Consider the following 25,413-nt stretch of genomic DNA (forward strand, 5'->3'; position numbering starts at 1 on the left):
ATTCGGTAGTAAGTGAATACTTTATAAACTCGGGAGTTTCACAGTAACATAGAATAGCGACCCAATTAACTCATAGTTACTGAGAAAACTGTTTTATCTGTGGGAACCACAGAAGTTCCTGGATCTGCAGTTGTAAAGACTGGCATCCTTGTTTTATTTAAATCAGATGCACCTCAGCAGGTGGCCAGCTTCATCTGATTCCTACTCAGCGTTCCTTGCTGATGGAAAAGTTCAGTCAAGGTATGTAATTCCAACTGGTTTACCTGCTAACTCCTAACTTTGTTACAGTTCGTACTCCTGAGGGCATTTCTTCAACAGACGTGTCACCAGAAGCAGCTAATTTCAAACAAATAAGTTGCTGTTTATCATCTCTTCCCCATCATACTATACCACAGGCTCATTTTTCTTCGAAATTATCTTTTCTAAATGTAAATGTTTAAAATTACTAGGATGCATTCTGAGAAAAAAAACATGCTAAAGAGGTAACTTGATTGTCTTCAGGTATTTCTAGCTTACTATTGTAGTAAATCCATTTGAGGCTCTCAATTACTAATCCACCTGATCACCCGTAGCAGCGTTTGTGACAAAACTGCTGTTAATAATTAAACAGCATTTCCACCCAGGTTTTATTTTTCTATTTGTGCACAAGGGAAGTGTGCATCTATAGATACTGATTTTGACAGTGTTTTGGAGACTCCAAGGCTTGTTAGTAATTCAAACTGGTTTCATGTTTGTCAGCCAACTGGTGTTTCACTGCTACAAGAGCTTACAGACAACGTAAGCAGGTTTCCGTTACATTCACGTGCAGTTTTACTTGTGTTTCATTCAGCTTGAACAATGAAAATGTACGGACAATCAAAATCTAGGCACTGAACACCAAGGTAACAGTGTTGCAGAGGAATAATTAAATTACCTCCTCTGAAGACAGACTTTCCCGAGACAACTGTATTAATATTAACCTAAATTGCAGCCCAGGATGATGAAAATATTCCTTTCCAAGGGGAGCATCAGTAGCTCATGAAGGGCAGGATCTCTCAAGTGTTTTTTTGTAATATTCATTTATAAGAGAGCTAGAGTTCTAGTACTAAACAACCCCCAAAAAGAGCTTCCTCGAAAAGAAGCATGAGAAGAATTTCCAGAAATACTACCAGATTTTTAAAAGTCTGTGCTTAAAAATAAAAACTCTTTAAGTGCTTTTTGTTTAGTCTTTTCCTATCTGCCACTCTGTAACTGCTTGGTAGGACTTTTCTCCCCTCCTAAGGAGGATTTAACACTCACCTACAGAGCGTGTGCTCTCTCAGGGGATTTTCATTTTCAGAGAATAAATCATTGGATCTGTGGATGAGAGTCACTCCCCACAGAAAAAGCCAGGACATGCTTTTGGTTCCAAGGATCAACAGAAATTTATGTCACCTTCATGAAAACATAATATAAAACACTCATCTCGGCACCTTGAAATGAACTTACAAAACAAAGACACAGCATAAAAACTGTGAGAAGACTGAACAAACAAAAATCACTGAAATGCTGACTAGAACAGGAATTCTTCACTTACACTGCTGTAGAAATGCACGTAGTGTAAACTCGTAGAGTGTGAGAGTACGCCACGTTTTACTGGTGTTTTAAAGATAAATGTGATTTGGGAGTATTTATTAAATATACCAGTAAGACCGGTATTTGGGTGGATTTTCCTATTATCCACTTACAGTAGGTCTTTTTATTTCAGAAGGAGCAATGTCTTCCGTAGGACTTTGTGCAATCAGAATGAGATTTTTGTGCTCAAGATGCAACTGCAGTGTCTCCGATGGGTATCGATCCCAGACAGAACAAGGGTTTGCTTTAGAGCCTGTCTGGTTTGCTGAGCTTCATTGCATAGTCAGTCTATCTTATCAAGGAAGTCTGAGCTACAAAAGCTAAATATTTTTGATTGGTTTATGATATTAATGTTATAAAAATAAAGTACCAATATAATTTCATTTATGGTAGGGAAAAAAGCAGCCCTATTACACTTGGCTCAAAGTCCTTATCTATACAAAGAAGAGTCCTTTAACCAGGCTAAAAAAACCCAACCCCGAAGAACCCTCAGCTCACCAAACATGAGTATCTCTGGTTTTCTGTGACGTTCACTGTAGCATTATCTTTAAAGTACATCCCCTCTGGAAATGCTCCCTAGCTAGTTATTTCCCGACTCCTGGTTTTCAGATCACCCATTCTACACAGTCACGACAAGACTCCAGCTATTTAACATACACACTGAAGTGATGAATCAGAGGCTTTAAGAACCTAACGCATCCAGCGTGCCAGAGCAAAGTCCTTGCAGGGCACAAAAAACTGTTAAAGCACACTGGTTGGTGTCGGTGCTGTACGGTGAACAGAAAAGGACAAAAAATGTTTTCTCAGTAACATGCTATTGAAAAAACTCTCCCCAACATCCACCAAATACTAATATGTAAAGGTCTGATATAAAACCTAGTTGTGAAATACCAATTTGAAATGTTACGACGTTTGCTGCACAGAAATAGGTTTCTTCTGAAAACATGCTGGATCCTTTACACCCAGGGCTTCCATCCAGGAAAGAGTCGGCTCAGATTTTTAGGGTCCATGGCCTGCTGTATGAGGAGGTTCACCTGCCCTCCCACGCTGAGCACTGTTCCCTCCTCAACACCCTTCAGCTTCTCCTGAAGCCTCATGAGAACACGCTCGGCCACTTTGTTAAAACTCTGGTCATCACTGCTGGCAGAATGCAAAAAGAAACACGTGCACTAGATGGGGATGCTGAACAACAGGAGCACCATCAGCAAGAAAAGCGTGAAGCAAGAAACAGTGCCGCAAGCAGAGAGGAAGGAGAAAATCTTGCACCTGGCTTTTCTTTGACATTCTTGTGGATCAGTGTTGAGTGTAGAGCTCATGTCAGCCTCATCCTCCGGTCTCTGCTGCAGGTACAAAGCCTTCAAGGGGTTCATGGTCCAGTCGAAGAGCGGATCATAGAGCAGCACCTGCACAGCACATGATACTCCATTGAATTTAAACTGTTAATTACAGCTAGTAATTAACAGTGTCCTAGCAGGAAGCGAAACACTTGGTGATGTTCACACTAACCACAATATTAGGAGGTTTGGGGGTTTTTAATTTAATCAAATAGAATTGGGCTAAATTGCTTAGTAATCAATCCAGCAATAAAACTGCATCTGAACATTTGCAGGTATTTGGGACTCAGTTTTGCCACTCAGTCACATCTCAGCAACGAACAGGTAATTTTTAAACACACTTCAAAGCGCTAAACATCATCGTTAGTTTACAATGAATAGTATAAGCTGCTTCTAAAAATTACTTTAATTCTCTTCTCCGTGACTTACGCAAAGAGGATTTAATTCAACCAGCACCGCTCAGGCCAGGAATGTTGCACCATGGCTAGAAGAGTCTAGACACCGAAAAAGGAAAACTGCATATGGACGAAACTGATAGTTCCCTCAGAAAACGCAAACTAGTTTTGATTTTATTGAAGATTACATGGATTGGCAAATCTGGCCAACGCCACTACATTCAAATTCAACAACTCCCCCACGCGAGTATTTGATACAGTGATGCATACGAGGAGAAGAAAGTGAAGATATTCTGGCAGTTACTGTCAGAAAGAAAGAAGAAATGCGTACCTCTACAATGGTCAGCAAAGCTTCTTGAGAATTCCTCATAACAGCCATTGTCTTCTCACAGCATCTAGAAAATATTTTACTGCGTTTTTAGGTTCTTTTTGGTAAAATGAAATGGTATTTTCATCATTTAAATAATGCATATTTGTACCCTTCTAAAAGGCTGATTTCTAAGATATGAGTAATCTCTCTGATGTTTCCATTTGGGGGGAAAAAAAAAGGGAGAAATTTAGAAATGTAAGACCAGAAGGAGCCTGGGTATGTTGCTGATTATATTCCCTACAGGGAATTTTCACTGTTTCCATACATAGAATTAACGGCTCAGTAAGCACTGACAGTTGAGTGTTCTGATGGCAGAATTGCTTGGAGGGTCGGAGAATCTTGGTAGGGTTCCTTTACCCGGAGTGAGCAGAGCCAGTAGCCAGAGACATGACGCTATTTCTGCACTCTCCCCGATGAGTTTAGACAGGGAAGTGGTTACCTACAGTCACTGCCAGGCAAACGAAGCTGGTGGAAGGAATAAGAGACTTTCCTTATGGCACAGGAGGAGGGATCAGGCCTCCTGTCTGCTTCAGGATGGGAAGGCACACAACAAAGTTATCTGACTGTGTTCACACCCAATCCTGAGATGACTTGTTTACGCTCTTACACCAATACTGTTAATTACAAGTCCGTCTGGAGGAGGCAGAAGCAGTATCTGCACCAGTGCCTTCTACACTGCAGCTGGAGCCAAACAATTAATGCCTTTCTGTATCATGGGACAGAAGTTTCAGAAGCAGAATGAAACGGTGAATTTGACAGCATCATGTTTAGCATAGAAGCAGCAGTGACTGTTCCTTCACAGGACAAAGGGATATGAGGAACTACTGTTAACTGCTCCCTTACAAAGACAACACTATGTACTTTTTAAAGGCATGAAATTTGGGGGTCACAAGTGCAGTGTTCACGAAGGTCACAAAAGTCTTGAACGACAGAAATGTCCTGCTTTTTAGAGCTCTCTTGGAGATAGCTCACAGGAGATAGGCTGGGGGTTTACAGAAACTCAGCCCTTTTGGGATTTCACTATTTTGCAGCTCAAATGGTGAGATTTATATTTTGCACTTGCAAAGTGATATCAAATATATGATCCAAAAGAGGAAAAAGACTGCAAATTACTTGCATAAAACTCAAGAGAAATAAAAGGCAGAACAAAATGATTCAGAAGAACTTAATAGCTCCAAATATACAGTGTAGCTCTGAAAGAAATACATAGTACTGAAGGAAAAAATTCCAGCAGTCTAATTCAAAGGATGAAATTTAGCTGTGGAGCCTTTGGAAGCACTGAGCCATCCCAGAATTCCACAAGACAATGACAATAACCCATTAGCTACTGAAAAATATGAAAAGCTGGGCAAGAATAATGAACGTGTTATTGGTTACCTAAATAATGGCAGCATTTACGTTTGGACATTATGAGTAAAAATCTACGTCTCCTCTCCAGCATCAGAACTACAACAACCGTAACCCTGGAAGTACTCCGCTGCCCCTCGCCCGATGCCATATAGGAACACCCACCTTCTGAAGACTCCTTCCACGCCGCTAATACCCATCCCGTCCACAATGTCCCTGGTTAACCTAAATGGAACAGTCTCTGGTGTGGGAAGGATTTTACCTTGCTCAAAAGCAACCCCTAAATGAAAGGATAAGAAATGCTTTTAGAACTGTTAAAATAAAGAAAAGTTAAGGTTCTCTTGCCTGTCCCACTTACCCAGATCTATATGCACTAGTTCTGCCGTTTGTTCATCTATCAAGATATTTTGAACGTGTCTGTCTCCAAGTCCAAGAATGTAGCCAACTAAAACGAAAAGGCAAGTACTGAAACCACATTTACATGCCATAAAAACCAGGGAAAATTTATCGGAGATTATCAGTGTAACACACGCAAACAAATTAGAAGTGAGAACGTTTCTTCCCCCATGTATACGTAATACCCCAGTAAAGAGCAAATGCCATTCCACATTCAGCCCAGAATTCAGCTGAACTATACCCAAACAGTTTCCGAGTGATTCTGGTCTAAGCTTGTCTTAGAACTCTCCAGTGACACAAACTGTAAGATCTTCCAGGTCAGCCTGTCTCAGTGCTTTACTATCCTCAGACACAGAAAACCTCCAAACTAAATCTCCCTTGCTGCAATTTACGCCTGGTACTGTTCTCCTATCAGCCGATGGACGTAGGTAGCACTAGTATTTCCTCCTAAAGTCTTTCATCTGAATTCTGCTAAGCTGTAGATTTCCTTCATTTTTTTCATCAAAAAAGGGGTGTACAAAGAACTGCAATGTATGCAATCTACTATCAAATGTCTTCCAGAGACTCAGTACAGAACTGAGTCATCCAAAGGAAATCCACAATCCCAGTACATATATTTCCTTATTAAGACAGAAAAATCAAAAGAAAAACGCCAAAGCTTAAAAAAAAATTCATCCATGGTTAATGATACCAGTACAAAGTAAAAGATTAAGCTTTTTGACACAGTTAAAAGATTTGAGGCTACAGATGAATAAACGTTAAACCAAAACAACAGAATTAGTCAGGTAGAAACCTTAGAAAAAACTACCAGAACCTAAAAATACAAACCACTATATAACCCGAAGAAACAAGGAATTTAATTCTGTCTTTCTACTGCAGAAAGGGGTGGGGTGGGGCAGGAAGAATCAGACATCTTCGTTACAAAAATAATGCCGGTGTTCTTGCTGGCTTTTTCTGCCCCCTAAAGCCCATTTTTCTGACACGTGACAAAGGCCATTACCTCTGACGTGGTATAAACTCTGCTGACATAAATGGAAAAGCCCGAGTTAACGATCCAGTACGATACCTATAGAAGACGTAGCCACACTGCGCGTGTACGCCAATCGTTTTTCAAACCACACAGCTGGATCCAGGAATTTTTCCATGCAGAAATAACGAAACACAGGCTGAAAGTTCTCGCAGACTTTCATGAAGATGCTGTATTTCTCATCAGAAGGTTTCTTCTGGGCATCCTTTAAACAGGTAAGAAATGTTTTCCCGATGAATGCTTTGAAAGGAAACTGCCTCTTCCTTTGAAAGAATCACTTTCCTTCTTCCTACCCCTCTCCCCTCCATCGCATGCTGTTCTCAGTCCTTTCTCTCTCTACCATTTAATGTCTTTTTTTCAGCAGTCATTAATGTTCCTATGTATCCATTTTACTAAACAATTCTATTTTCATACAAAGCTCATGGGCTACATGGAAAAAACACACTCCTGTTTCTCTGGTTCACCAGGTGTACGTATTTTATATGCACCTTGTGGGAGACACTTCCCCTGGCACTCTGTTCTAGCTCCTTTGCTTATCTGATGGCTTCACGTCACTGGGAGAAAGTCGTTCTTACTCATTCACATGCACAAAGCCCAAATTAAATAGACTTGTATCCTGGTAATGCTATACAGATTTAAGAGGAAGCAATTTCTTGCACAACCACAGCTATATAAACTACAGGTAAACCTGTTTACCATTTTCTAAACGCATGGTGAGGTGGTTCGTGGACCTAAACTAAACTAAACATCTGAAGGTCTATCAATTCCATGGCACTGGTCATATTCATTATTAGATACTAAATTCCACCCCCCAGTAAAGAATAAGAGCCAGTTCAGGGGTTTTTTTTTGTTTGTTTCCGTTATTTTGACTCACCATCATTATTTTCTGACACTGATAACTGGAGTAATCTTTTGGCCTGTATCTCTTGTGGGCTCCCTCTTCAACGTTCACAAGGAACTCCCCAATGGGAGTTGTTCCCGAGCACCACTCGAGAACACCACTTCTCTGCGAAAGGGGAACCACCTGGAAAAACAAAACCACTGCTGCACGGAGGAGGGTGATGCACACACAGCTATGTATACGCGTGCTGCCGAGCACGGGTGCGTATTTGGGTTTCTTTAAAAAGAAAAAAGACCAAACCATACACCTGACGACCATGTATGTTCTAAATACACATGTATACACACATAAAATACACTCGAGTGTCTATAAAATACACTGAACTTGCAAATTTCTTCCTAGCCCAGCGACCCTTCCCCACGTACTTCAGCATGACGTAATGTTTCTACTCAGTTTACACACTGGAGCTGGTATTCTGGATGACCTGTGACTGCCAACAGCTTGCTATGCCTGAACGGGATAATACAAACATTGTGCAAATTGCACCCGAGAAGTAAAATCCCAAACACACACACGATAGCTGCGTGAACACGAGGCTTCTCTCAGGCTGCTCCCCACCCCAAGGAACAGTTTCTCATGTCGTAACTGGCTGTAATAGGTACCTCGACTGCTGTAGCAGACAGAACTGGCCAGTGTGAACAACCTCCTGTCCTCGCAGAAAAGGCTACTGCCTGCTTCCTTCAATTTTCTTTTCTTCAGAAAGGCTCTTTATCTCATCACGCAAGCCCCATTCTCTTTTTCCCTGCTCTCATTCATTTTTACACACATAAAAACCTGAGCATTCACTGAAAATTATTTTTAAAATGTGACTAACGCCACCTGTGAATTCTTAAAACTACGCTAGCACTTTAGATAAGCTCCTTTCTTATTGTGGAGTGCACACTTCTCATTTGTCAAAGACAAGAGCTTCTACTTTGAGAGTACTTATTCAGAGGTCGCCTTCGCAACTATGATTGTAAACCCAAGCGCACAAAAAGGAAGGAGCAGGGGAAAGCTCCTGTTCACGTGCATTTCCTGCACTCACAAGAGGAATTTACTGCTGTATTCCTAATTCCAACAGAAACCGTTCTGTTCATGCACACTTCAAACTGTGCATGAACAGACCCTAGATGGGACTTCGGGATTCAGTCTTAAGGAATATTGCTAGACTAAAATTAATTATTAATTAAAGAGTATCACAAGACTAAAATTAATGAGAGTTAATAAACAAACTCCCATGTTCAAGTTTAATGACTAGCAACTTACAATTCAAGGACAGTGCATGACTTCATTTCTTTTGAATTACAAGTTCATATAAAGAAAGCTTTGAGAAGTATTTAAACATATATTGGGCAACAGAGCTTTCTTCAAGGATTTGGAAAAAAATTAATTGCAGCAATTGTAATAATGAAATTGCATAAATTGTTTCTTCCAGACCTTAAGGAGCAGTGACTATTTTAACAACGCATAAATACTTACACTTTTATATTATATTTGGGTTAAAAAGAGGAGAATGGGGTAATAACACACTTTATTAGCAGCGTTTACTCCTCTGCTGCAGCAGGGTTCGGGTTACCTTGTATCTTCGGATAGTCAATTTTCTCTTCCGTGTTTCAGTGTTCTGCTGGAGCAACGTATTGCACATCTGGAACACCTGCTGCATAACAGCATCTTGTCTCAGGTCATCACGCCCCTTCAGCACAAACAGAACAAGCATCCAACTTTTCAGCATCCAACTCTTGCTCGGCAATGTAAAAAAATTATTTTAAAAAATTCCACAAAACGCAAGTCAATTTTCCACAGTAATCACATGTAATAAAATGTAATTAAAAATTGTTTAAATATTAAAGCATTCCTGGCCTGAGAAAACTGACGCTGAGCTGTGAAAAGTCTGCTCTCAGTACCAAAGTGACAGATGAGAAAACAAACAAGAGAACTTATAGAAACCTCCAGCGTGCCAAGTCTCTGAGATGAGCCGGAACCCACCTTAACCAGCTGCCTCCTTTCTTTACCATCTGATCCTACACAATCTATTATTTTAGGCAGATTCAGGCCTCCTGCTAAGCGAAACTGTGGCTTGAAAGACCTTATTGTCACCATATTTTCATACTGTCCTGTGGGATCCACCTGCAATTATAAATTAGTTTAAAATTAATATAAACATTACTTCCATTTCACTCAGAGAAAGTGGTAACAAGTTGCCTGCAAGCCTCGTTAGCAGACTATGTGCTGAATATTATATGAGCTTCCCATCACCTACAAGGATAATATCTACAACCTCTACAGAAACGTGGTGAGCAAAGGAGTGAGTTTGACTCCTCCTCGTTCTCCTCTTTGGTAGAGGAGACTTCACTGAACAAGCTGTGATGCAATTTCAGCCTGTCCCAACTAGCGTTCCCCAAGAAAACGTTCATGTGCGGTTGGGTGGGCATTAGGCTGCAAATGGACCCAACCTACAACCCGGAAACTGTTGCAATTCTACAGGATCTGTGTCTTCAGACATGTCCCATAACCGAGTTCGCTGTACGGAAACACTGCTCCAGCCGTTCACATCACAGACTTCCAGCTATTTCACAGAGTTTGCACCGGAGAAGAACAAGGCAAAGAAAAGGACAACTGAGCTGTACAAAGGAGCAACACCTGTGGCAAACTGGAGCCCTACAAACAAAAGTCATTTAGCTTGTGAGGAATTTCTGGCCTCTGAAGACAAATGGCACAAAACAGTCCCTTGGCTTGTTTTATTTAACTTTATAGGCAAAGCCTGAGGGACTTCGACACAGGGAAGTTTGGCTTCATAACATTTAAATTTTAGGTGGCTGGCCCAAAAAGCAACTTTACACTCCTGAAACTTGGAATTTTCCTAGGTAGAGCTTGTGGCATCTGACAGCGAGTGCCTATGCACCCATCCAGTGAACCACTTACGCTAATGGGAACGGCTCACTCACCATTACTGAACGGTAAAAATACGTGAGCTGGCCATTTAGCAACAGCAGAAGAGGCAAACCTATTAATTCTCACACCTCCCTGAAACTCTGAGCTAGAGCCTACAAAAGAGGAGATTCAGATTCCCAAATCCTCTCTGTAGCTTATGTAGCTCATCGCCCCTTTTGACAATGAAAGACGAGTCACTGGTAACAGCGGCAGTGGCAGAGCCATCTTCATACAAAAAGCCACAAGAAGCCATTACCCAGTAAACGTAAGACTTGGGATCGAGGGTTTCCAGAGCCTGAGGAAACCATCTCACCCTACATCTCCCACCCACCCAATGGAAAGCACCCCTGGCAAGCTGACCTGTAAAGAAGACGGGAATTTGATGAAGAGATATATGCCCTGACAGCCACTATAAAAATTGGAAGTTGGTTCTACAATTTGATATTATAGTGTGTATTTATTTCAAATTCAGTCACCTTAATTTCCATGGTAGGAACAACAACATTCTCCAAGTTCTTCAGTTTAATAATTGGCTGGTCAGCTGGAATATTTATTCCTTCTGTAATTAAAAGGAATTAATATATTTAAATTCAGAACTATAAGCATGCATTGCAGTTCACAAAAAAACAGCTTACATTGCTTTTGGGATCCAAAACCTCACTGCGTACTTCTGCTGGGCTGATGAAGATGACCACAGGACAACTGGAGTTTTTTGGAGTTTCATACTCAGAAAGCCTGAACCTTACTGTGCAAGTAATTACTATGACTTTTAACCCAGACTAAGTTCTACATTTATCAAAAACAGGACACAGCGCTAGCACAGTGTCTCCTTTGACTAAATATCAATACTTAGAAATAAAAATGTATCTTCACTCTTAAAAACACAAATAATTTTCCCAAGACTTACCTCTCTGAGATTTCCATGGAGTAGCATCTACATTTGCTAGGGTGATGTAAGCGTCACAAAGTGCTTCAACATCTCGAACCATATGAGCTCTCCTTCTTCTGACGGTATTGATTATATTGCTAGCAGCCTCCATTCTGTCCTAAACAACCCCAACGGAATATAAATATCAGATCTTGCAAACTACACCTTGTCAGATTAAAGAATTACAGCATCACATGGAGCCAAGTACAATCGAAAAACACAGAAAGCTCTTTCCGATAGGAACAGAAATCCTCTGAAGAAGAGTTCTGTGTTGTCTAATCTGAGCTGAGTAAAGTGAAATATTATTGGGGATGGACAGGGAGCAAATCTGCCCAGGCAAAGAGCCAAAAACCTGAAAAAATTCTTCAGAAAAGGGACAGGTTGTTTTGGATGTTCTTCTACCAGCTTCCTGCTTCCATTATTTCCTCCCAACTGAAGAAAGCTCGTACGCAAAAGGTAAAAATCTGACCGCACATCCTGTCTGTGCCTGAGCGATTGAGCTGAGTATAATCCTACTCCTAAGGACAAGACCACGAAAGAACTACCAATCTGAGGAGACAGGCAAAAAAAAGCCACATAAAAATGTGTGAAAAATTATGTCGGGGGGGTGGGGTGGGTGCAAGAGGGTGATGACAAAGGGGCATTCATCTAGATACGAGATGAGTCGAAAGACAAGTTCCAACAAAGATTAAGCGGTAACAACATTAAATGAAGCCAGAGTTCTGTATCACCACAGCTTTTAACACATAAAGGTCATGTAACGGAACAAAAGTTACTCTGCCCAAGGCTGAATACTTAGATGGAACAGACGTTATCACTCCAAGCAGAAAAAATACTCAGCTCAGTACTTTTAACAATAAACCCACTCAAGTCCCTGCTGCATCTGAAATGCCTTTCATAGAATCACGCATCAAGAACATTTATCACGAAACTCTTTGCAGTACATCGTGCTGTGTGTTGCAGTAAGTGTTAACCATGTTTTGTTCAACCCCATAATTACTTCTTTCAATAATAATTACGAATGTATGCACAAAAGGAGGGCTTTTTCATTATTAAAAGTACTTCTTTGCTCCTACTCTTTCTTAAAGGTCAGCTGATGAGCTCTACACTAAAATACCCCTTGACATATTTTTAAAAAATATTTTAACAAGATTAAAGGACTGCATGTGATTAATAGAATAGAATTTTTTATAGTCACCACATCAAGCTGGGAGATTTCTTTCGGCGCATTTTTAATTAACTTATTTCTTCTTATTGCATTTGCTTTTGAGAGGAGTTCGTCTTTGTTAGCATTTGCCAAAGCCAATATTATAAACAAAGTATGATGTGGATGATCCAGTGAAATTCTAGACATTAGCTGTCAAAAAACCCAAACAAGTCACATTATTGAAAACTGTACAGATGAAAAAAAATTACTTCATTAACATTATTAATTCTTTTGAACTTCTAAGGTTCCTAATAAGAAATAAAAAGTAAGACTTAGATGGTACTTCCACAACTAAAATACATTCAAAGTACATTCCTGTACCTGCATAAGACTATTCTTATACAACAAGAAAAAACAATTACGTAGCAAGGAAAAAAGTCCCCAATCCTCTCCCCCCACTACAACTTCATCACCTGCATAACTCATTTAGCTGTAAGTGCACAAGGGGAGATACAGCTTCTTTACAAGTGTGTGCTACTGAGCCAAGCAAGGGATCTTTAGATACGAAAAACATCAATTACATTGTTCAGGACTCCGTGGAATCCTAAACCACCCGTCATCTTGGTTCCCATCCGAGCAGCCAGCTGGTACATCAGAGGCAAAAACTTGTAAGAAGGGATCTTCTCCGCATTTATCTGTACCAGAGAGAAATCAGTTAGAAAGACGAACTAACCCCCACACCCCCCCTCCCCCAAAAAATCTAATAATAAAATTCCAGGTAAGGGCTAGCAATTTTGGGTTTGCATTTTTTTAAAACAAAGTAACCACTGCTGTGTGATCATATGGCAATCCAGTGATACCACATCATCTTGGTCCATGCTCCCAAATGCTTCTTAAGAAAATACTCTCTTCTATTCTATTAGAGAAGAGCTTAGATACATCAATTCAGAATTAATTTCTAGATTCTTCATGGCAAGAGGCAATCCTAATGAAAAAAAATCTACAATCTAGTTTAAGACAAGAAATGATTGTGTGTTAAAAATATGAGTAAAGGAACATTTTCTATTTTCCAAAGTTAATTACAACACAACGTGAAGAATTAAACTATACAGAACTCCGTTATAAAGAGATCATTCAGGTAAGAACTAACAGATTTTCTGCATCATTCTAGAAATGACAGAAGTAGCCTGAGAATGAGAACTTTACTGGTCCAAGGCTACCGTGTTACACAGACAATACAAAAAGTATATATAGTATAAACTAGAATGAAGTCCTCAAGGATGTTCAAGATGGGCAGTATCCAAGGTATGTAAAGAACAAGCTGACAACAGTGAAATTCATGAGATAGGCTTAATCATACAGACTTGACAAATTAAAATGCTAAATTAGATTAAAATAAAATACATTGAGAATTACAGACCTCACTGATAACCTATCTGATGAGCAATGATGACTGAAAAAAAGGCAGTTTTGGGAGAAAAGTCAGGGAGCTGCATAGGAAAACATACTGCACAGCACTGTAACTTATCTTCCATAAACACAGGAGGAGAAAGAAGATGGATAATAAAATGTCCAAGCATAAGGAAAAGAAACAGCAGACATATACCTTCATCATTTCATTGACTCTTTCAACTCCAGAATTTTCAAGCCACAGGGAACAGAGTCGGAAGATCCACATATCATGTTCTTCTCCGCTCAGTAAACAGCTGATATAGTTCTCCACTGCTTTGCACAAGAAACGCTTGCGATCCTCAGTTAGGGCACGTATGGCACATTCATCCAGTTCAAGTTCTCGCTGAACCTTCACTGTGTACCTGTGAACAGACATTATTTTTAAACAACAAATTATCTCGTAACGGACTTCAGCAAGGCCGTCCCTCGTTCTCCTACTAATTAAACATTTTTTTAACTTGGTTTGCATGCACAAGCACAGTAAAACAAACGACTGAGAAAATAAGTCGTGGGAGCTAGGCTTTAGGTGCATGTCCACACAGACCCACCCTTCTAAGTAACTAAATTTTCGGTCAGTGTCTTTTTATTTTTTAATGATTTAATCTCAATACTGGTGTAAGTGTGAACACAGATCGTTTGTGTAAAGACTTGCGTTTCCAACAGCTGAAGCTCAACTTTTTTCTGCTCACTTGCAACTGCTCTTACTAAATCTTTAAGAATTCTGTATTAAGGTGAATTCTACTCTTTCACCAAATATGTAATAGAGAAAAATCTCAAACTCATTTATTTTTACTCTGGATCACTTCCTCTGTGAAATAAACTGAAAAGATCCAGGGAATAAATGTGATTCTGGCCCACAATCATCCATACTGTTTAGCTGTTCTAACACTCCTTGGCTTCATTTTGGCCCACACTACAACCTAGCACCCTCCTACACCACGTTCAGGTATAGTTCAGCCTCTCTGGGCAGCCTACAGATTTGTACTACAAAGTACTGCAGATCTGGCACTGTTCTGTGGAGGAGGAAACATTCAGCTGTAGAGACGTGACCCACGCTGTACCACTTGCCCAGAGAACCAGTAAAGATGGAGCCTTTGATCGCTCCACAGCAACACCTCTCCATTTGACTGCTCACCTATTTGTCTGAACTCTATGCTCCCTAAGGAGGCCGACCTCCTCCTTGGCCTTCTTCAGCAATGCCTGCTTATTTTCAAACTCGGAGGATTTCATGTAATTCTCAATTCGCTGGTACTGATTGTCGGAGAAACGAGCCAAAGACAGGAAAGCTTTCATCTTTCCTTTCTTCAGCTCATCACTGCTGTCTCCACTGTGGCTTGCAGCAACTTCCACAGCCTAAAAGGGAAGTTACAACAATGATTAAGACTGATAATCAGATTAATAGTGCTGCATAATACTTGATTCAGCTCCATTACCACAGAAAAACAGGATGGTTGATGTTGGAAGGGACCTCTGGAGGTCATCTTGTCTAACCCTCCTGCTCAAGCAGGGTCATCTGCTTGAACAGCTTATTTAATGTTGTCTGTGATGGAATACATATGTATACAAAATCAAACCTGCCAGGCTGAACATTTTTCTCCTAAGTGAAATTAATCTCTGAGAAGTGTTTCAGTGAAAACAGTCAAAAAGATTATCTTGCATGAAACTGCTTTAATGACCACACAGGAGTCTCCTACAGCTACCTATCTTTTAGAGTAACTAAGCAGGAAGTTTTACAACAGCTTTACAACCTTGTAAGATAAGAGAAAAAAGAGAATTCAATCCAAGAAGTGCCTAAAAGAAAAGGGAATTACATGTGAAAGTCAGTGGTTCAAATCATCAGAGTGAAGAAAGCATGTAGAGAGGAACAGAGAAAAGCAACTAGGCAGAGTTTCACAAAAGAGCATGAAATACAGAAATACAGAGTGGACCAATATTACGAAAAATGTTTCTGTTACTGACCAGGAGTTAAAAAAAAATACAATACTTTGAAACACTACGAACGAGATTTTGAACAAGACTTCCCAGCTCCTGGAAAGCGAATGTTACAACTACAATGGCCATACTGAAACACGGGAAGTGAATGATCTGTTCTGAGGAGGAAAGGATGGTGGTGGAGTGGAACACGAAAGGGAAACTGGACTGGTAGTTGTAACCACTGCGCTGTAATTCTAAGCCAATATTACACAGAAGTTTCTGTGAATTCTAGAAAGCTGTATTCTGAATATTTTATAAGATTACAGCGTTATACAATACTACTGTGAAACTGTAATATTTTAATAAGAAACCAGATTTTCAAACATCGTATCTTAGCACAGCGTTATCTCAAAGATAGCACATTTCTAAGACCGGATGCACCTTTTCTAAGTATTTCTGCATGATGACTGTAGGGTTTTCCAAGCACGTTTCTGCCAACCAGGTTCCGCATAGCCTCAGACACTCTGTGTACATCAGTTTTAGATGAGGATCATTCTCAACCTTTGAGGAAGCAAGTTTTGGGGAAAAAAAATTAAAAAGAGGGAGGTATCAAGTAAAATACCTTTTACATATGAGGCAGGCAATGTATAAAGCTTTTAACCCCTCAATATCATTCAATCACTCTGGCCTATTACACGTGATGTAGCTACAGAGTCATTTACTACCCACATCTATAGCAGTCCATAACCTTAAATCACGTTCACATTCTACGTTAGACGAAAGGACAGCTCATGTTTTTACATACCTGACAGTTTGAACAACGAAAACCAGAATAAAACAATGACAAAATGTAATAGAAATTAAATCAATTCAGAGCGTGTTTCCAGAGTTGTATTTTGTAAGATCCCCGTTTAGTCTGAAGAACCACAGTATGCTCCGTAGGAAACATTCTGGAATTGCGATAACTATGTGTGATCATTACGTTTTTCAGACAGACCTCTACAGTGAAACGTGGTTAAAATTGCTTGGAGAAGATGACGGAACAGGTTTCTGAAGGACTTGCCTCCAGATCGGAAGCTCAGCTTTAACCGTATAGCAGGAAGAGTTTCCAGATTACTTTTAGTAGAGGGTATATGTTAAAGACCACCGGATCAAGATGGCAATGCTGGCTGGGAAACACTGAAGGACATCACAGGCTGTGAAAACACAAACCTCCTTATGTGGACAGGGTAAACCTAACACTGGAAGATGAGAGGAGGAGGAAATTTTTGGAGGTCCTCATCTACTGATTCATGGAGCAATCGTGAAAATCAGAAAAGAAGCATCAAGTCTTGATTTTGCCCTGATATACAGGGAGACCTTAGCCCCAAATTCTCCTGCTTTTCTGGAGTGAGATATTCCTTAATAATGTTTATGGGCTCAAAATGCATGTTTGTTACCCTCCCAAAAATACTCAAAGAAAGTCATCATAGCTCAAGTCAAAGATAAGGATGGTGAAGAAATCGTTACCACATCAGTGCACAAAGTAAGTTTTGTCCAAGTGAAAAAGAAAATATTTTGAAGAAATCATAAATATCCTTTCAAATGAAAACATAAACCCCCATCATCAGGCTGTCAAAAAACCCCAAACAACTTGAAGACAACTCAACAAATAACAAAAAAGCATTTTTAAAACATATTAGGAGCAGAGAGTCACCAGACAGTCCACTTGCTAAAAAGACAATAGGGTTATAAAACAAAGAGCACTCTCAGAAGATAAAGCAGGAAAAAAATTAAATCCTTTGCATTCGTGTTCACTGTGGAGGAGCTTGAACAGTCTCACTGCTAAGCCTTTCTTTAAGAGGGGTTCAAAGGTCTGCTCTTGAAGGGTCAACAGCAAAGGCTTCTGAACAAATGGACAAAATGAAATCTAACAACTCACCAGCATCAGTCTGTATTTTCTGAAAGGTCTACAGCATTTCACAGATGACATAACTGAACAGCTAAAAGAGCTATAAAAGCTTGTGCTTAAAACAGCTTTAATATAAGAGGAGTGGCAGGTGGCAGATGTGACACCAATATTTGAACAAGTTCCATGGAAGCACAGGTCAGTAACACTCTTATTGAAAGTGGACAGATTAGGAAAAAAAACCACAACGAGAACAGATGGATTAATATAAAGTAGAGGCAGAACAGCTTCTGTGAAAGGACATCACAGAATAACAGAAAAGCCAAGGCTGGCAGGAACTTCTGGAGACCATGTGGCCCAACCTGTTGAAAGCAGAGCTTTAGATTAAGTTTCCCAGGACTCTCCTAAACTGAGTCTTGACTATTCTAGCAAGACAGATTCCATAACTTCCATTTTTTGAAGTGCGTCAACTTTAAACTGCTGCTACCTCTAAGTTCACTTAGGATACACAATACTACGTTAACACACTCCTCTTAAGTCCCAACACCCAAATCCTCTTCGCCACAAAGCGCTGACCCTGTCTGAGACTAGGTGTAGAGCTAACCTTATTTTCCAAAGCAGTTTGGAGAGCAAGGGGGTCTATTCTGAACCTTGTGACACAACAGGAAGATCACTTTTACTCCTTTTCACTCCCAATTCCCTTAGTCATAAACTGCTGACTGGCTCTCAGATTGGATCTAGCTGCACCTAGGCTCCCTCTGAGCAGGAGTTTAGAAAGCAAGGGGGTCCATTCTGAACACCTGGTAACTCAACGGGAGGGCCACCTTTACCCCTTTCTATTCCCAGCCTCTGTGAAAATCACCCTAACCCAACTCCAAGTCACCTTCCACTGTACTTATTTTCACACACAAGTATTTTGATCAAACCATTCTAATCAATTTGCCTTGTAGTAAATAACGTAGTGACCTTGACATCAAACGGAACCTCAGTTAGTTTCTGTTAAATCCTATCAAACCCATATGAGTTTTGTCAAATCATTTTAAATAAATCATATTGCTGCCCTTCTGTTGAATGAGGTGTAATTCTACTCACTCTGCAGCAAGCAGAGTCCTAAGCCAAGACTGCAACAAGAGATTTAAGTGATTTACAGGGGAACCACTCCCATCCACGACACACGGCTCTTCTACAAAAGGCTCTTGAAGAAACAAAGTCACGAGAAATAAAATGTGTCATCCTTTGAAGGGTAAAGAACTAAAAATGGCAACAGAAAGAGAAATAAACAGGTCAGTTTTTACAGTGCAGTTAGGTCACCAGTGAAATGCCTCTGAAGATCCAGTTACCTGCAGTATCTGATTAGTATCAGAAGATACTAATCTTGAGAAGGCAATGAACAGTGAACACAAAATCTGGTGATGACACCGAGTTATTCAAGGTGATAAAACAAGGACAGACTGAAGAAGTGCAGCCAAACAATACAGGACAATAAATGGAATGAAAAAAACCTGATGAAATTACAAGCAAAGAATAAATAAGCGATGCATAAAGAGGGGGGAAAAGACATCTTGTACACAATGACTGACTGTGAAACAATTATTCCTACCTTTGCACAAAAATTCCCCACAGATATCAGGAAAATGCATGCAATGGGGTTTGGGGCTTTTTTTGTTGTTTGTTGGGGTTTTTTGTGTCTTTGTTTGTTTTTTTTACATAGTAAAGGACCAGAGATAAAATCTTTATTCTTCTTCTTCTAACAAGAACATGTGCACTATTACAGTTCCCAACATAATGTGTATCAGCACTAGTGTGGCCAGCAGGAGGAGGGCAGTGATTGTCCCCCTGCACCCAGCACTGGTGAGGCCACACCTTGAGTCCTGTGACCAGTTTTGGGCCCCTCACTCCAAGAAGGACACTGAGGTGCTGGAGCGTGTTCAGAGAAGGGCAACAAAGCTGGTGAAGGGTCTAGAGCACAAGTCCTGAGATGAGCGGCTGAGGGAACTGGGGTTGTTGAGCCTGGAGAAGAGGAGGCTGAGGGGAGGAGACCTCATCAAGATAATACACCCCCATGTAACAGTCTTGTTTAACACACGTTAATTTTTTTATCAAGGCAAATCATCTCTGATTTTCAAAAGCTATGTATCTCACAGTCCACGTATCTCATCTTGCCACTCTTACAGACTCACTTTGAAAACCCCTCAAAAGATTTGCTAAATCAGATTTTTTTCCTTTCAGACATTTTGAGAGTACAAAACAGATTTAGCAATATTGCAGACAGCCTATCAATTTTCTTCCAAGGAAAAACTTCAGAAAATGGAAATAGGATCTTAAATAATTAAATTCCCAGACATTTAGATACTACACAACACATACCTGAAACCAATCTGCATCTAATTTTTTTATCATCTTTTTAAGAATATTCAGTGCAAGACTCTCTTCCTTTTTAGCCCAGAAAACCTGAGCTTCTTCTAGCTGCCATTCAGAAACTCCATATCCTGTTGAATTGTATTGTTTGATCTGAAACATAGCTCTTTCTGGAAGCTGAAACGAAAAAAAACAAAACAAAACACAACATTATAAACAAATCTTTATACGAAATACATGTATCTCATGGCAAGTTTTGTTTTTAAATTCCACCTTCATTTGCTCTACTTGTGCATCATACCCTGCCTATCCAATGCTCAAAATGTATTTGCAAAGAGATGAAGTTATTTTTCTATACAGAGAACCCTGATGTGCAACAAAAATACACTACTAAATTAAGCCTCATAAACCCCAAAATACAGTATCAATGTTTTAACATTTTAAATTACTTGGAGGTATAAATATAGAAATACCACAATCAGTTCCTACCGAAACACTGGATTTTTAATTTTAGCTTAGTGATTATCATTAGATTCTAAGAGACCGCAGAAAAACAGGAAGAAAAATGGCACCACTGTTCTTTTGTATATTCTTTTGTCTGCCTGTCTCTTTACTCCTATCTCTGGTGAACTAACATCCCCATTATTTAGTAATCTAGTGTCGCTATGATAGTACAAAGACTGAACCGTCTTTTTAACAAAGTCAGACACTGAGATTAAAATGTATTTTCACAAGCTGCCCAATGAATAACCAAATCAATCAAACATTTAAATAAGCGATGTAAAGAAAATGTAAGAAGGCTTGTAAATGACAATGTCAGTTTTGGTACTTCAGTTAGTGGTCAGTGTGGTGCCTCTGTACGGCGCTTTCTTCCTTCTCCTGATGGCTGGTAAAGGCACCAACAAGGAAGAAAAGTCATTAGCTGCCAAGAATGCTTCCTCAAAACCTTTCCTATATCCAGACACTTAGTGTTGTTAGTTACTAGTGTGCCAAAAGGGTTACCAACCCCTGCTTTGAAAGACGTAGGCACCAAAGGTTACACGTGACCTACAACGCTGAAGAGGCAAGAACGACAGTGTTTTCAGAAACACACTGGCTCAATCTTTCAGAACCTTCTAATCCTCCCAAAATATGTCCCCCAATTTTAATTTTCTTCTGCAACTAAAAATTAAATTAAAAAAAATTAACTTCTGCTGAGGCTCTCACAGGTCACTCATGACCACAGTGTTAGCGGCTAGTGGGCGTGAGGTAAAGAAGTTCTGAAGAAGTAATTTTCCCAAACAATTCCGGAGGCATTGATAAACTTTGCAAGTTTATGAAATCCAAGACAGCTGTTCTACTGAATTCACCATTATTTAAAAAAGAGTTAGAACCTTCCTGAAATCAAAGTTTTGCATAAATAAAGTGGTTTTCTGGGTAATATATTTAGCTGGAACTTATTTCTGCAGGGTACTGTTGGAGGGTACTGTTGCTCTACGAATTCTTATTGAGTTACTCCTCCAGATGCACTACCTAGAACAAGCCAAAGCTGACTCTGGACCTTAAATGCATCAGCAGCTGCAGAAACCACTGATACTGCAAATCCCATTAAGTCATTCACAGAAGAGAGATTTACCACAGTGCAATGGTGCTTTGAGACTATAAAATCTTGAAGAAAACACTAAGTATATAGATGCAGCTTTACTCTGGAACACCACCAGAGTACGATGCAAGTGAAAGCTGGATGCACAAAATTGCACCAAAATGAAGTATCAGAGCTATAACAGCATTCTTCACTGAAAAATTTTGTTTCTGTAATATCTACCTCATAGAATAGCTTACAGTTATGAATAAAACTCAGCAAACATGTCCATAAATACAATTTATTAGTAATATAGAGTTTAAATCTCCAACTAATTGGTTCACTGAATAAGCTTAGAATACAGTTAATCTTTAGTACTGTTAAAAAATGCAAGTTCTTTTATAAAAAAAACCCTAAACATCCATCACTGATCTTCCCTGGAATTTGTTACCTGGGTATTTTTAGCAGTTCTTGCCAATCTAGAGAGCTCCACTAGATGTTTGGTCAGGATGTCTTTAATACAGTCTCTTTTGGTATTTTCGTTCTCCTTTTCAAGCAAGATCTCCAAAATGACAGTGCGCAGAGCCATGATAGGTTCCTGGAAACGGAAGTCACTGTCCTTGAGAAGCTGGGACTGTCTCTGCCATTTCAAATAAATATCATTCAGTTGTTGAGTAGTGACAGATCTGCCATTGTTACTGAAAGAAAAAAGACTCGTTATTAATTCTCATTAAATATTAGTGAAATGCAAAATGAGTAACAAAAATATACTGCCGGCGTAGTTCACAATCTACAGTTCAAAATCAAGAAACAGGCTACAGAACCCTACAATGACTAATATGCAGAACAAACTGGCAGGCTTCCAGTTTTAACAAACACAAGCATCGAGAGATCAACATCAGTAAGGTGAACAACTCTACTGTAAATATTCTTGATTAAGCATCAAAACCTGTTGTGTTAAAGGTCCACATTCAAACACAGGGCTACTTAAAAGATTAGAGACCGAGATTCCTATTTTATTATATAGGTTGTATATGGATTAATTAAAGAAAAAACTCCCAACTGTGACATTGTAGCTGTGTAGGTTGTCACTACGTGTACTATTCTCTTAGGCAATTCATTAACTGTAAATTGCAATGGTTCCTAAGGTTCTGGACACGCCAAATCACTGTAGGATGACTGCAAACTACCAAACTGATTCAACTACAGCAGAAAATAAAAAATCATTGCTAATAGCTCCACAGAGATAAATACCTTCCTGTGATTAAAAAGCTGTGTTAAGAATTCAGGTGGAATATTGATGGTAATAGTGGTCCATGAAGAAGGTGATTAAAGCTGAAACAACTTTTAACGGATCTATGGGTATCATCAAGGAAATGTAAAACATATTTAGAAAGGAAACTAGAAGAGGATGACTCAGTGACTTTAGTAAATCTAAAGCTAGGAGTTAGACTGCTGCCTTGGAGTATACCAGGGAACTGGCATAATATCAAATAAAACTAGACCATGAATAAATCCGGTCTGGAGATAAAGAGAGTCTAGACCTGTCTTCACATAGTAAAGTTCACATCCATATCATCGAGATGTTGATGAATAAAATTTATTGAGATAATTTTATTTTTGTGCTAGAATTGATTACCAGAAGTCCTGGAAACTGAGAAAGGAGTGTGAAACAAGCTTAAAAAAAATACCTGGAGAACAGCAGACCTATATTTTCCAACTCTCCAATTAGCTGTAGTCTGCAAAGAGTTGGATATAAAGAATAGACAGACTCAAGACTGCCTTTGCACAGCTCTTCTACTTCGTTCACTCTGTGGATATAACAGAGAAACGGTACATTATTTCAATACCCACAAGTAATTCCAAATACACATCACGTAATTTCCATACAGTGAACAGAATTTAAACAGCAGAACTACTCAGTTTGGAATTATTTTGTATTACCACTCAATCCAAAGAATTCGGTTTGTCGATACATGAAAACATGGCAAGCATATATAAACTACAAAGTCTACGTGATGGCTCAGCTAAAGAAAAGCAGCTAGCACTCAAATCCACGTAAGAGGACTGCAAAGTAAGGGATGTACACGACAGGAATTGTATCTTCAATTAGCCTACAAGTCGTATACGCACAAAGGACAAATTAAAGTAAAAAAAACCTTAGAAATGAAATTGCAGTCCAGAAGTATTCTATGCGTCAGTCTTTATTTAAGCCCATAAAATCCCATCTTTTGTATGTAACTTGTAACTACAATCACACATTCTCAGTCTCTCTCTCTCTAACAGCAGAACATTTGCATACCGTTACCTGGCATCTTTAAGAGTGTCATAGAAAGAAGAGAATTCCTTATCTCGTAAAGACTGAAGAGCATCGTATAATGATTCATGGTATCCTGGTCTTCCTGTCTCATCCCTGACACATAAGAGAAAAGTAACATAAAGTAAAAAGATTTTTTTTTTGCATGAAATAATAATATAATCCCTTAAATTAATTTAGTATTTTATAAATTCAAGCTGTTCTTTTACAAAGAAAAAGCAGTAATTGTCCAAATGTTTGGAATATGGAGAATATAATCAACGTTGTATCAAAAATACAACACAAAACCAACTGCACAATAACAATTCTACCGTAACACATTTCTCACAGTATTATGCTGAAAGATATTATGGCATGTACGCAACTTCAGTTCAGAATCAACAATTTTTTTACATTTAACTTCAGAAATATTTTTAAAAACAAAAAAATAAAGAAAATTGCAAGGCTGAGAAACCCAATAGTGTTCAATTTAGTTTTAGTTTTCTCTTCTTTGCTCTTTTTACTTTTCTTTCTGCTTCTCCTTAACCCTCCTCTTCCCTGCCATCTCACTCTCTCTTTTCATTTGACATGTTGTTTTTCTGCCCCTGTTTTAAAGCTGAATATTCCATTTGCCTATTTGTCTGTTTATACAGACCCTAACCCAGGGACAAAGAGAGCCTACCCATATGAAGTTTGTTCTGATCGTGGCATGACATACCCCCTTCAACACGATACATCTCTAAAGTCCTCCACGTGCTTTTTAAATGATCTTAAGGTAGTGCAGGAGAAGAGAATGAACACCCCAAGAGTACCTATGTTCCCCAGACCCATCTCTCTGTAAGAGTCTTACGAGAAAATATTCTCCAGTCTCCTGACTACTACAAGATAATGTAGAAAGAGTTACTGAAGACCCCATCACATAACTTCTGCTTTTGCCAAACTGTTCTGCATTCCTCCTAAAACGTGTGATGATGTAGCTGCACTAGGAAGGGACAGAGTTCACACGAGATCCTGGTCAGTCATATGAAATGACTAATGCCAGGCATCCAACATTACACCAGGGAGGAGATTACAGAGGGAGTAGCCGTGATTCAGCGCTGGTGTTTGCTTATCCAGGTCTTGAGAACCTCTTGTGGGTTACCAAGTAGTATTTTCTCCATTTGCTTATAAATTAAACATTAAAAGTTATCCTCGTATGTACTTAAGGCACATCTACTGAGTCAAAAATGGAAAATTTCAATTCATAGTCATGAACAATCAAGAAGAAGAATCAATTGTATACAGCTTCCCAGGAAAATGAAAAGTGACGGGCACACAAAACAGACAGGTCCAAGTGAAGAAGACAGCTTTTCAATTCAGTGATTAAGGTAAACTAGGTGACCTGCTTCACAGAAATTATATTCTAATGTTGTCTTCTTGCTTGGAACTGAAACCATTGCCTTTCACTTGAAGAACTAGCAAAAAAGTTGTTGGTTTACTTGACAGAAGAGATGTGGCCCCACTGCATATTCCTCCATGCCGCCTGGTAGCGTATCTCCTGTAGTTCCGCACACCACTCCGTGTTTTCATGTTCCAGTCCTTTTAAATACATGGAAA

At 39.4% G+C, this 25,413-nt stretch overlaps 1 protein-coding gene across 1 annotated transcript in view; it reads right to left on the reverse strand.

The window, feature by feature from the left end:
- Window positions 1–2,549: 2,549 nt before the first annotated feature.
- ATM (ATM serine/threonine kinase) overlaps window positions 2,550–25,413 on the reverse strand; it is a 69,887-nt gene continuing 47,023 nt past the window's right edge. The window contains exons 44-65 of the mRNA XM_010144875.1: window positions 25,296–25,413; window positions 23,830–23,934; window positions 23,213–23,332; window positions 21,973–22,207; window positions 19,977–20,137; window positions 19,361–19,367; window positions 16,156–16,269; window positions 14,936–15,153; window positions 13,955–14,162; window positions 12,930–13,043; window positions 12,400–12,558; window positions 11,181–11,319; window positions 10,750–10,832; window positions 9,329–9,469; window positions 8,919–9,035; window positions 7,337–7,486; window positions 6,502–6,667; window positions 5,398–5,484; window positions 5,205–5,319; window positions 3,654–3,717; window positions 2,860–2,996; window positions 2,550–2,733 (exon numbers count right to left, since the gene is read on the reverse strand). Coding sequence (XP_010143177.1) covers window positions 2,550–2,733; window positions 2,860–2,996; window positions 3,654–3,717; window positions 5,205–5,319; window positions 5,398–5,484; window positions 6,502–6,667; window positions 7,337–7,486; window positions 8,919–9,035; window positions 9,329–9,469; window positions 10,750–10,832; window positions 11,181–11,319; window positions 12,400–12,558; window positions 12,930–13,043; window positions 13,955–14,162; window positions 14,936–15,153; window positions 16,156–16,269; window positions 19,361–19,367; window positions 19,977–20,137; window positions 21,973–22,207; window positions 23,213–23,332; window positions 23,830–23,934; window positions 25,296–25,413 — 2,942 coding nt within the window. The remainder of the gene's footprint in view (window positions 2,734–2,859; window positions 2,997–3,653; window positions 3,718–5,204; window positions 5,320–5,397; window positions 5,485–6,501; window positions 6,668–7,336; window positions 7,487–8,918; window positions 9,036–9,328; window positions 9,470–10,749; window positions 10,833–11,180; window positions 11,320–12,399; window positions 12,559–12,929; window positions 13,044–13,954; window positions 14,163–14,935; window positions 15,154–16,155; window positions 16,270–19,360; window positions 19,368–19,976; window positions 20,138–21,972; window positions 22,208–23,212; window positions 23,333–23,829; window positions 23,935–25,295) is intronic.

The sequence above is a fragment of the Buceros rhinoceros genome, unplaced genomic scaffold (genome assembly GCF_000710305.1).
Source record: "Buceros rhinoceros silvestris isolate BGI_N320 unplaced genomic scaffold, ASM71030v1 scaffold5281, whole genome shotgun sequence".
In the NCBI taxonomy this organism is placed as follows: domain Eukaryota; kingdom Metazoa; phylum Chordata; class Aves; order Bucerotiformes; family Bucerotidae; genus Buceros; species Buceros rhinoceros.